Genomic DNA, 12,015 nt, shown 5'->3' with positions numbered 1-12,015 from the left:
CACATTGACCCAACAATCTTTTTTCCCCCTGATGTGTAATTTAAATGTCACCTCGTAAGTAAAGTGGGTGTTTGACTTTTGCCATTTAAAAATTGCATGAACTTTAACACCATTTTAAGCTTAAATGAGACTTAACATCATCAAAATCAGACTTCAGAAATTTTATGTTCACACAACTGAAGGCGAAATGTAAATAAAAGTAGAAAGGAGCTTTTGATAAATACAGAAGTTATTTACATATATGTGACTGACAGACACTAACCAATTTTTTTAAATCATGGCAACATTGTGATTTAAAATGCAGCCCTGAAAACAGCCTGTGATTGATCAGAAACCTCAGTCCAAGCATCGATGTCTTTATTAAAGTCAAGAATGACATCCCGTAATATTTTTGGTGTGTTTGGTTGGGATCAGTGTCACTCAGAGTATCTCAGAGGCTGAGCAGGAAGGCACAGACATTTGAAAACATGCGTCTCTTTGACAACATGCGTCTCTTTGACACCGCTCTAAGAGTTCAGCTTCACCCTGATAACATCACTGACCTTGCAGGTGAATTTGTTGAGTCTGAGGGTAGGAATATATAATATTCACTACTCGAGGCTCACCAATGGTTCAGATACTACTAATGATAATAATAAGTTACTGATGTGTGTACTCTACGCAGGACTATGCTCATTGAGACATTTAAGATTTTCTGCGATTTTATTTTAAGTATTTAACACATTAACATGTCGCATCTGTTTCTTAATATGTACTTCCATCTCTGCCTGACATCTCAATGACCACCATGCAAAATTCAGTAAAATTTTAGCAAAAGTTTTGTGGAGGCCCTAAATCTGAAGCTTGCCAAATTGTTTCTTCATTTTTTACTTTTTTTTTTGTTGGCCAAATTTAATTTTGCCGATTTTAATTTCAGTTTGCTGATATTCAGGAACATATATGTGTTTTCACATCATTTTCATATCTCTGGTGCTTTAAAATTCTATATTTTTTTCCTGTCTCTCTCCTGTCTCTGAACTTGTGTTTTACTTAAAACCTGAAAGTCTAAAATGAGGTCTGATCTTCTGTCTAACTTACCTGCCTATTCTCAGATGCAGCAGCAGGTGGCCTCAGGTGGGATGGTCACTGGGGCTGGGGGAGTGTCAGCGGGCCCGACCGCCGACCCTGAGAAGCGCAAACTCATTCAGCAGCAGCTGGTCCTGTTGCTCCACGCACACAAGTGCCAGCGGCGGGAGCAGGCCAACGGGGAGGTGAGGACCTGCACTCTGCCCCACTGCCGCACCATGAAGAACGTCCTCAACCACATGACCCTCTGCCAGGCTGGCAAGTCCTGCCAAGGTGAGTGACTAGTTCAAATCCAAAAGTTCACAAGAGTCTGGCTGATTTTACATGTGGGGCGTTTACTTTCTCAACTATGAACAAAAGGTTTTGAATGAATGTCTTAATATGTTAACTGGAAGCTGCATCTAATCAGAGCTTTTATGGAACGCTGATACAGTGAGTAATGAGTTGTCTGTTATTTAATTTAGGAGATAGTGACAGAACTGAAACCTAATTTAAATATTAGATATCAATCTATGCAAATCCAGGCCTGCACTTTTGAAGAATGCGTTACTTTTATATTCCATGTTAATAAGCAAGTTGTTTTTGGCTTAATGATACATTCAAGGTAGCATTCAACAAATGAATGAATTTCGTAGTTGGAATTTAGTCTAGTAAATAAAAGGAGTTAAGTACCGGTAATGGTTACTTGACTGGTGTCAGGTTTTCAAGAAAAGAATTGCTCAGAAAATAAAACACTGCAGTCAGTTTGTTAAAGCAAGCACTTGATTCATATTATTAGGTGAGTCTCTCTCTCACACTCAGTCCCTCACACACTCTCGCACACACACTCTCACACACTAGCAGTTACAGCGTAAAATGCACTAGTCAATACCTACATTATTGATTGTGTATTGTAATTTGACTGCAGTGAGTGGACTCAGCAGTTGTAGGGTTTCATTCTACATAGTAAATATATTAGCAAAATATTATATGAGTAAATGTTAATGTATTTAGGACTGGTAAAAAGATAATCCTTTTATTTTCTTTTTAGTTATGTTTTTTTAAAGCTAAATTGAAATTGTTTTTATTTTCAATTTGTCTTTGTGTTTTAGAAAGTGTTTTCTGTAAAACCAGAAAGTAGCGTCTTGTTTTTTTCACTTATTCTACATACTGCAGTAACTAAAAGCGTCATCAAACACAGATATATTTTATTTTTTTGAATAAAGTCATAACAGTTGTACTAATTTCCTCATTGATTCTGGTCACAAGCAGCTGGTCGTATTAAGGATGTCAGTTCAGGCAGATAAACTTTGATGCTGATAATTAACCCTTCATCGGGCAAGTGACTATATTTGGTAATTTGATTTTCTATGTGACATTGAAGTTTGTCAATGATCTTCCGATAAAGCGTTAATACTTTTTTAACGCATGAGGTAATTATTTGTATTCCACAATAATAAGCAGTGTTGTTCTGACCGAAGCGTCTTGTAATGGGTCAAGGACAGAAAGAAAACGCAGATAATTGTCCGGAGTGTCAGAGAAAGTCAGCCAAAGGAGATCAATTGGCAGTCAATGAGTTAATGGCCAGTCCAGACAGACAGTGTGTGTTCGAGAGAGCTCATTTCAGCAACTTTATGACAGTTGATATTTAGGACCACGGATCAGTTTGGGGCAACACATTTCAAATAGAATGTAGTTGACAGCTGTGTGAATTTAATTGAAGTTTAATGTGGGACCTTTAATGTAGTGGTGTCTGAGTTGTTTTCAATCCTGTCAAAAAGTCCTTTAATGTAAGATCATACTAAATTATTTGCCACTTAAACTTAACCCCCATCTGTTTCTACATTATGTTCCTCCAGTGGCTCACTGCGCATCGTCCAGACAGATTATCTCCCACTGGAAGAACTGTACACGGCACGACTGTCCAGTCTGTCTGCCTCTGAAGAATGCCAGTGACAAGAGGAACCAGCAACGTGAGTGACTCCAGCAGGTTTTCTGTTACCTGTCTCTAAATCTGTATAAAAATAGTGTGTGTAACCTGTTTGAAGTGGGCAGCGAGGCTCTATGGCTGCGTTAAGACCGCAGGCAAATCGGATTCCAATCAGATTTCCTTTCATGTCCGATTTTTAGGGCTGACTACACTGTTTTTAGCAAGTATCCAAATGGAATTTGGCTCTGTTCAGACTGGGCCACATTATTGGCCGATCCAGGTTGCCATAGCAACCGTAACGCACATTGACTCTTGCGGCGCGTAGAGCGATGTCACGGGCAGTCAAATCCTATCGGTGTGTTGTTCAGACGGAGGCACATCTGTCCAAATGTGATTTGAAACTACCTCCCGGATGTGGTTTCAATCCGTCTCGCAAAAACCAGATTTTATGTGGTATGTGACTGTTCAGACTTACAAAAGAGCCAATCCGCTTTCAATCTGGATGGGCTAAAAATCGGATTTTGTCTGCTCGTCTGAACGCAGCCGGTGTGTTGTATGAACTGGTGCCACCTGCAGGTCGCATCTCCCTCTCACAGCCCTGCCTTCTAGTAGCAGAGGGCTCCCTCAGACTGGCTGGACCTGTAATGTGACACCCATGGGAGGGGCTCTATTGCTCTGCTCTGACTGGGGGCAGGGTCTTAGGATGACATGGTGTCTGATTGGTTAAAAGGACCTATGACAGATTTAAATCCCTCACAGAGGCAGCATGCTCCTTATCAGCAACACAGCAGGGAGCAGTGGAGGGATTTCACGAGGCGCTCTTCTAAAACACATGTTCCTCAGCAAAGAAGCAGATATTTTGTGCAGAAAAGGTTATTTTTATTTACCCGGAAATAAATTGCATTGTAGTATACAGTGATCCCTTGCTATAACGCGGTTTATTTTTCATGGTTTTGCTTCTTCACGGATTGGCATCATGCATTGTGTTCTGCATTCTGATTGGCTAAAAAGTCACTCCGCTTCTTCTCTACCTGTGCGTCAGTAACATTGCACTTTAATATGTACACATACGTAAAACAGCTTGCTAAATTTACATTACGTACGTGCAAATTCTCTTGCAATTTTGAGTTTCTCTAAAACCCATAATGTCGACAAAATGCTCTGGACCGACAAAAGCACCTGCGGCAGGACCCAAAAGGCAGCGGAAGATGCTATCTATCACAGATTAAGTTAAACTTCTGGACATGCTAAGGGAAGGTAAAAGCTATGCGGCTGTAGGTCGACATTACGGAATTAATGAATCTTCCGTTTGTTCAATAAGAAGGAAGAAAAAAACATAAGGACGACAGCAGCAATAAGTTTTAATAAGGATGCAAAAAGGGTTGCAACTGTCCGCAACAAGACCATGGTAAGGATGGAGTCTGCATTAGCTCTGTGGATTAATGACTGCAGGAAAAAAAACATTACAGGTGTACGTTACAGTTCTCCAACATAAGCGATGGTGGCATGTCGGTGTATAAGGAACTTTTTGCAAAGAAGAAAAATGAGCGACAACAACTGCCTATCACTATGTTCTTCTCCCGAACAAACACACCTGCACCTTGGGCTTCAAAAGAAGAAAACACTGCAGAGTGGGGTCAGGACGCAGCGACTCTGTCTGAAGAGCAGTGAAATACACCTGAGTCACTATTTGTCCGACTGTACTTTGTATTTTTTTCATAATCATTTAAATTTTCTCCCGAATATAATCCAATTACTCGGGTCGTGGTGGGCGGTGCTAATCTCCGCAATTTGAAGCCTTCTGGTCACACTGATAATTAAAATTATTAATTTACAGTACAGTACAGAAGTTATTTGTTGAAAAAATGTTTCTAAAGTACTTTTATTTGTGAAACAAATGTTTGAGCTTTTAAAATGGTTTGTTCTTTCTTTTCAGTGTACATAGAGTATTTAATTGTATAATAATTATTAAAAAAAATAAAGGTTTCTACTTCACGGATTTTGCCTATCACGGGTTCTTTTTGGAACATAACCCCCGCGAAAAACAAGGGATTACTGTAGAGGTAATTTCTGTTTTTAAGAACAGAAACTACAAAACCTGCATTTGGCTAAGCTAGAGAAACGATTTACTATACATTCTTATCTTACCACTATTATCAAACCGTTATCAACATTAATGCTCACCATTAATATAGCCATAAGTAACCCTAATTTTTAAAAAAAATGTTTACTTCTTCTCCACTGGCAATCATATTGATAATATCTAAGCAATAAGCTATAGTGTGTGTTTGTTTGGATTGGACACATTGACTCATTGCCTTCTAAGGGGATGCTGTAATAATTATTCTCTCATTTTCTCCCTCCAGCTATGCTAAGCTCACCCGGTGCTGGCCTGCAGAACTCCATCAGTACAACAGGGCCTGGCCAGCCCAGCGCTACGTCCATCAACAGTGCTGCTACGCAAATCGACCCCAGCTCCATGCAGAGGGCGTACGCTGCCCTCGGCCTGACGTACGGAAACCAGTCGCCTGCTCAGGTCCAGGGGCAGAACGCCACACCGCAAAACCCCCAGGGTCCTCAGCATCAGCAGATCAGAACTATGAACCCACTAGGTACCGACGAGATAACAGCTCAGCTTCCACTTTTACTTCCTAATGCTTGAAACGTTTTGATAAGATATTTCCTTGTAAGACTTTATTAATAATTCTGTGTGTTCAGGCACTAACCAGATGAACCAGCTGACAGGAGGCATGGGCGCTCCTACTTCAGACCAGAGTGGCATGCACTCCGACTCATCCCTGCCCCCCACACTCAACAAGTGCGTATTCTCATCATTAATGCAGCTCTCTAAGCACTGCCCTTGCTGCTAAGACCTGGTGATGTTACTACAATCTGTGTTACCCTGTTAAAAATCACACGAAATGTGACAAAGTTGACGTTGAGCAGATCAACCACTGACAAAAAAATCATCCATGATCTCAGTCTGTTCTGTCCTTTAGTTTTTGTTTTGTTTTCCAAAATATAATATGTTTGAAAACAGAAACATTCTGCCTTGTGGAATGTTTAACTTGAGTAATTGTGTCTTTTTCTCTCTGTCATACAGTCAGCTGATGCCAGATGGGTCAATCGCAGGAGGCATGGGCAACTTGCCCGCTGCTACACCTCTCTCTGCCACGGGGGTAAGGAAGGCCTGGCATGAACATGTCACTCAGGACCTGCGCACCCACCTGGTGCACAAACTGTAAGTCCAACACTGGAACAGATGTCACATTAAACTCCAAATGAGAAACTGCCAAATGAGAACATTTTCATCAGGTTTTTTTTACTTCTTTATCTCATCAGTGTACAAGCCATATTCCCCACCCCAGACCCTGCAGCACTGAAGGACCGGCGAATGGAAAACTTGGTCGCCTACGCACGCAAAGTTGAGGGCGACATGTACGAGTCGGCGAACAGCAGGGTAAAATATCACACTTTTCTATTTTTAGAATCAAATCGCAACAACCTGTCTTCTGAAGTTTAAGGTTTCAACATTTCTTGGAGCTGTGAGAACAGAGAATATTTTAGAAGAACCAGAAATTTTAAAAACATCAAATAATGTAAACCTGTGTGCTGCTTGTTTTCTTTTCATCTTGTCAATAGGATGAATATTACCACTTCCTGGCAGAGAAAATCTACAAAATCCAGAAGGAACTGGAGGAGAAGAGGCGCTCTCGGCTGCAGAAACAACCTGGCATGGTGGGAACGGCTGGGCCTCAGCAGCCTGGCATCGCTCAGACCACCAACACTATGGGCCCGGCCCAGGCTGTCCGTCCTCCCAGTTAGTAATCACACCCCAGACACGCTGGATGTTAATGTTGACATGGTATAGTTGTTAGTTGGTTTGAGTACAAAACATGAACACCTCTGTTCTCTCTCAGACGGGCCGGTACCGATGTCCAACATGCCGAATCAGTTGATGAACCGTATGCAAGTGCCCCAAGGTAGGTTTTAGTTTGTTCCACACGTTCTTACCATCCTTTGCGGTCAAGTTAACTGTGGTTAGTCATTTTTAAAAATTTAGATTAGTGCTATCAGGCGATTAAAAAATGTATCTAATTACAGGATTTGTAATTAATTAATCGCATTTTGATCTCATACCTGCTAAAGGCCCCCAAATAAAGAATTTGATATCTAGGACATTACAAATTGTAGTGCATGACTAATCAGTAGAATACACCAAGAAGAGACCATTTGAAATCCACATTTTTATTGGTTAAGTGTGTTTTATAAATGAAATTCAAAAGAAAAAAGGCCAAGCACATCAGAAAACCAATTAGGCATTTCTCAGAAATGCAATACGAATACAGTTAAATAAAATAAATAATATTCAAAAATAAAATACGGCTGAGTCTCAAATAGGCACATGAGCAGACTCTCAGTCAAAATGATTACTAAAGCTGACTCAATACAGCAATTCAAAATGAATAGTATAACATGACTCTAAATAAGGCTAAAGGGTAAGCTAACGTTACAGGGACTGACAACAGTCAACTCTGTGTCCTTGACATGTTTTGCATTTAAATGATACGATAGGCTGGAGCTGCTTCGGTGATACGAAAATTCTCTTTTACAAAAGGTACAAATAATAATAATAATAATAATAATAATAATGGATTAGATATATATAGCGCTTTTCTGGACACTCAAAGACGCTTTACATCGGATCCATTATTCATTCACTCCTCATTCATACTTGGTGATGGTAAGCTACGTGTGTAGCCACATAGTCCCGTCTTTGTTCTTCTTATAAATAAACTTTCCGCCTAAAGGTCCGAGTGGGCTTGCCTCGCTCTCCTGTGTCACGTTCCTCTCTGTTGTCAGTCACCCTGCTTTTGACTAGTGGCGCAGGTACAAAGTGACGTCCACTGCAGCCTACGGGTCCCTCAATGGGCCAAACTTAAAATGCTAGCGCGTTGACTTGCCACTCACGATTAATTGCGTTAATTTTTATAGAGCGTTAATTTGCAGCTTAATTAATTAAACGCGTTAAACTGACTGCCCTAATTTAGATTTTTTTTCATGGAATGTTGAGAAGGACAATAAATCCAAAATTATAGCAACTCCTCTCGTCTCACCGATTGAACAGTGGACTGTTCTTTACTGGTGAATGTGTTTTCCAGTCAGATTGCTCTTTGTGTAGAACGGGTTACCAGAGGTGTGACATTAAAGTGAGCTGCTTCCTGGACCAGTGCCAGTCTAGCATGTTGGATATGGATTATTGAATTACAATTCCCAAACATATACAGTAAAAATGCAAACCCTTGCGTGTGTCTGTGTGTGTGTTTTCCCTCAGGAATCAATCAGTTTAACACAATGGCGATGCAGAACGCGCAGATGTCTCAGGCACCCATGGGAACACGGGCTTCCTCCCCCATGAACCATCCACAGCAGATGAACATGAGCGCCGTCCCAGCGGTTAGATCTTTATGCTCCCTAATTAATTTTTTCTCTCTTTTGCTCTGTTAGTCTCTCTTTCTCTCTCTCTGTTTAAAGTCTTGACTGATTCATTTCTTACTCGTTACCATTTTGACATTTGAACATTCAGGTAGGTGAAATGTGCTCCATGTTTGACACAGATCCTGCTCTCTGCATGAAGCAGCAGTGGGATCTTTACAATTTTGTCATTCATCAGTTCCAAAAGTCTGATGACTGTTTTAATAGTGTTTTATCGAGCATGCATTAAATACCGAGATGTGCAGCATCAATAAGTTTCTATTGTCTTTTTAAACCCTCTTAGATGGGTATGTCCCCATCAAGGATGCCCCAGAGTCAAGGAATGATGGGTAGTCATGTTAATAACATGGCTGCTCAGCCGCCCAACCAGGGCCAGTTCCTGCCACAGGGACAGTTTGCTGCAGTTGCAGGTGGAGCAATGAATGTGAATGTGGGCTTGGGCCAGGCTGCTGGTGCACAGGTGAGCGACTGGAGCTGAGCTCAGAGAAATGCTGACGGTTTTTGTTGGAGCTTTTTTCAGTGCTCCTTGCATTTTTCTTGAACGTGGTCTTCTGAGCGCCCCCACACGGGCTGCACCCTGCTATTATAATTGCATCCATCTTTGTTACAGCAGCCACAGAACCCTAATCACCCACTGAATGCGCTGGGATCCCTCGGCCCACAGCTGCCCTGTGGTCCCACCCCCCAGCCCACCCTGCGTGCCACCCCCCCACCCAACGCCTCTGCCAGCTTGCAGCCTCAGCAGCAACAACTGCAGCTTCACCATGCCTCTGCACAAGCCCATGTGCCACAGCAACCTTCCACTCCATCGGCGTCAGTGGGCGGGCCTTCTTCCACCCCAACCCACATACCAAGTGGTCTCCCTCGCCCCCCCTCGGCCATCGGCACTCCCCCTGACAACTCCTTGCCGCTTACGCCCCTGCAGCCCCAGGCAGAACCCCAAAGCCAGATGCAGCAGCCCACCTCCTTGCAGGCGCAGCACCCCAGCACACCGGTGAGACAAGTTCTCGTTGAAAGTCGTTGTGTCCGACTGTTTTGGTACTGTGACAAATCTTTCAGTTGAGGCAAATAAAATCATTCAAAACACAAATTACACATCTAGAGTCCGTACTGTCTACCACAGCTGTGACGTTGTTTCTTAGCTAGATGTTCGGTTGCCAGCCGTGTAAAAGTCTTCATTGATGCAGTTCAACATTATTGTTACGTTGTCTTTTCGTCTTCAAAGCTTTCCCAGGCTGCAGCAAGTATAGATAACAGAGTTCCGACGCCGGCCTCTGTTGCTGAGCTGAGCTCCCAGCAAGCCCCGCCAGACATGAGTGGCACTGAAATCAAACCTGAAGTAAAAGATGAAGAAGAAGACACCCCCTGTGGGAAGAGGCAGGTGGATGTAAAAATTGAGGTATGTGTTCAGGAGTGTTCTCGTTAGTGTTCTTGCGTCTTTGACGCACGATCATCAGACAGTGTGCATCCCCTGGATGCAAGCTTTAAATACTTACAATAATAAAAAAAAATCGATGCTACCTTTTTTGTGACATCATATTGGGGAAAAATGCCGTTCCATTCAACAAAAACATTCACATTTCATTCATTTCTCCACTTAAATTTTGAACCTGGAAATCACCGTTATGTTTTGATGTCATGCGAGTTTCTCGTCATGAGACTCACCTCGCGATTCAGTCATTTGACCAAATGGCAACACGACGTCTGCTCGTTTTATACGCTGCAGTGAAAGAGCAAGGACTTAGTCTTATGTTATCAGCATGGCTCCGAAAAAGTTGGAGAAGAACCATGTGACAACGAGTGCTTTCTTGAATAAAAAACAATCAAAAGTTAATGAAGAAAAAGAGATATTACTGTGGACAGTACAGATAAAGAAGCGGAAGAAGCCGAGCGAAAACCAGCATTAACCCTAACATTTGCACTGCAATGGACGCGATTGTTTCCATAGTTGATGCACATTGATACAGATGGAGAAAACTACATGCATTTGTTTGTGGAGAATGTTCTTTAAGATTGGTGCAGTGTCCACAGGAAAATATATGAATTAAAGGAAAAGAAAACTACTGAGTGAAAAGCAAAAGGGAAAAAAACTGTATTACATCTTTATTTCTAAACCAGTTTTTTTGAAATGACTACCAGGCTTCACGTTTTGATAAAAATAATATATTATTTTACTTTTTTTTCTTTCTACTTAGTTATACCATTGTTATTAATGAAATCATTTAAATTAACAGTTTGTTTAGTTTTGATATTGTACTATTGGCAAAACTCATTACCTGCGTACGGGTTTTACCGTATATTCTGTTATTTTGGGATGCATAAACATCATGTTGGGATGCACAAATTTTCTCTGAAGCGCATTCCATGGATGCACTACTTCCTTGAGGTAGAATGAACTTTGGTTCAGTTCAATAACCTAATTCTTTAGGCATGAAATAACAAACCTACCGATTGTAAAACAGAAGGAAAGAATTGCTGTTATGTAGAGTGATTTGATCTCAGATCCTCTCATGCATGGTGAATAAAATGTCCCAGAAGTAAATTTGAATCCTAATTATCGGCAAAGTTTTCTTTTCCATTAAATGTATTTGATCATTTTCTGACTGAGCACTGTAAGATAAACCTGTTGACCTTTGTTCATGTTCGTGTAGCACGATGATGAAACCAAACCCCCAGTAGTGAAGGAAGAGCCAGATGAAGTAGAGCCAAAGCAGGAACCGATGGAAACTGAGGACAAGAAGCCGGAGATGAAGGCAGAACCCAAAGAGGAGGAAGAAAGTGGGGCCAACGGCGCAGCGGCCAACTCGAACACTCAGAATCGCAAAAAAAGTGAGTTCACAAGTCTCATTTGTATAAGTATATAGCATAGTTATAATTGTTAAGATCAGCCCACATGACAGGGAAGTTAAGGTATAGTAAAGATTTTTGCCTGTGCTTCCGGCCAGATCAGGCTAACCAAAGTGCTGTTTGTTCTTGGTTCCTTGTAATCAAGTTTTCAAGCCAGAGGAGCTGAGACAAGCCCTGATGCCCACGCTTGAGGCCCTCTACAGGCAGGACCCAGAGTCAATCCCCTTCAGACAGCCTGTGGACCCCATGCAGTTGTGCATCCCTGTGAGTGTCTCACATTATACACATGGTTACCTTAATACGGATATCAAGCGTAAATCTCTCATTCGTGCAAATATCTCATTCACGTCTGTTCAGGACTACTTTGAAATTGTGAAGAATCCCATCGACTTATCGACCATCAAGCGAAAGCTGGACACGGGTCAGTACCAGGAACCCTGGCAGTACGTGGACGATGTGTGGCTCATGTTCAACAATGCCTGGTTGTACAACCGAAAGACATCTCGTGTCTACAAGTACTGCACCAAATTGGCTGAGGTGTTTGAAACAGAGATCGATCCCGTCATGCAAGGCCTGGGCTACTGCTGTGGCAGGAAGGTGAGCCAAATAGCACATAAAGAGTGAATATTTTATCGGATTGCCTTTTTTGCCTACCTGTATGGATGGGGATGTTCTGAGTACAAACGGTTGCTAACAGT

General features: G+C 41.8%; 1 protein-coding gene across 6 annotated transcripts in view; it reads left to right on the top strand.

Annotated features, from left to right (window-relative positions):
* Positions 1–12,015, top strand: part of crebbpb (CREB binding protein b) — a 45,982-nt gene that overhangs the window by 20,646 nt on the left and 13,321 nt on the right. For 4 of the 6 annotated variants that reach the window (XM_068336742.1, XM_068336743.1, XM_068336740.1 and 1 more), the window contains 15 exons: positions 1,092–1,338; positions 2,904–3,017; positions 5,341–5,586; positions 5,693–5,792; positions 6,078–6,215; positions 6,317–6,434; positions 6,617–6,794; positions 6,895–6,957; positions 8,310–8,431; positions 8,754–8,930; positions 9,081–9,464; positions 9,696–9,869; positions 11,122–11,299; positions 11,463–11,581; positions 11,675–11,914. In XM_068336742.1, coding sequence (XP_068192843.1) covers positions 1,092–1,338; positions 2,904–3,017; positions 5,341–5,586; positions 5,693–5,792; positions 6,078–6,215; positions 6,317–6,434; positions 6,617–6,794; positions 6,895–6,957; positions 8,310–8,431; positions 8,754–8,930; positions 9,081–9,464; positions 9,696–9,869; positions 11,122–11,299; positions 11,463–11,581; positions 11,675–11,914 — 2,598 coding nt within the window. The remainder of the gene's footprint in view (positions 1–1,091; positions 1,339–2,903; positions 3,018–5,340; positions 5,587–5,692; positions 5,793–6,077; positions 6,216–6,316; positions 6,435–6,616; positions 6,795–6,894; positions 6,958–8,309; positions 8,432–8,753; positions 8,931–9,080; positions 9,465–9,695; positions 9,870–11,121; positions 11,300–11,462; positions 11,582–11,674; positions 11,915–12,015) is intronic. The other 2 variants (XM_068336741.1, XM_068336739.1) reach the window with 1 other exon arrangement.

This window comes from Antennarius striatus, chromosome 16 (genome assembly GCF_040054535.1).
Source record: "Antennarius striatus isolate MH-2024 chromosome 16, ASM4005453v1, whole genome shotgun sequence".
NCBI classification, from domain to species: domain Eukaryota; kingdom Metazoa; phylum Chordata; class Actinopteri; order Lophiiformes; family Antennariidae; genus Antennarius; species Antennarius striatus.
Note: the sequence above shows the minus strand (reverse complement) of the source record. Positions and strands in the feature narration are given on the sequence as shown.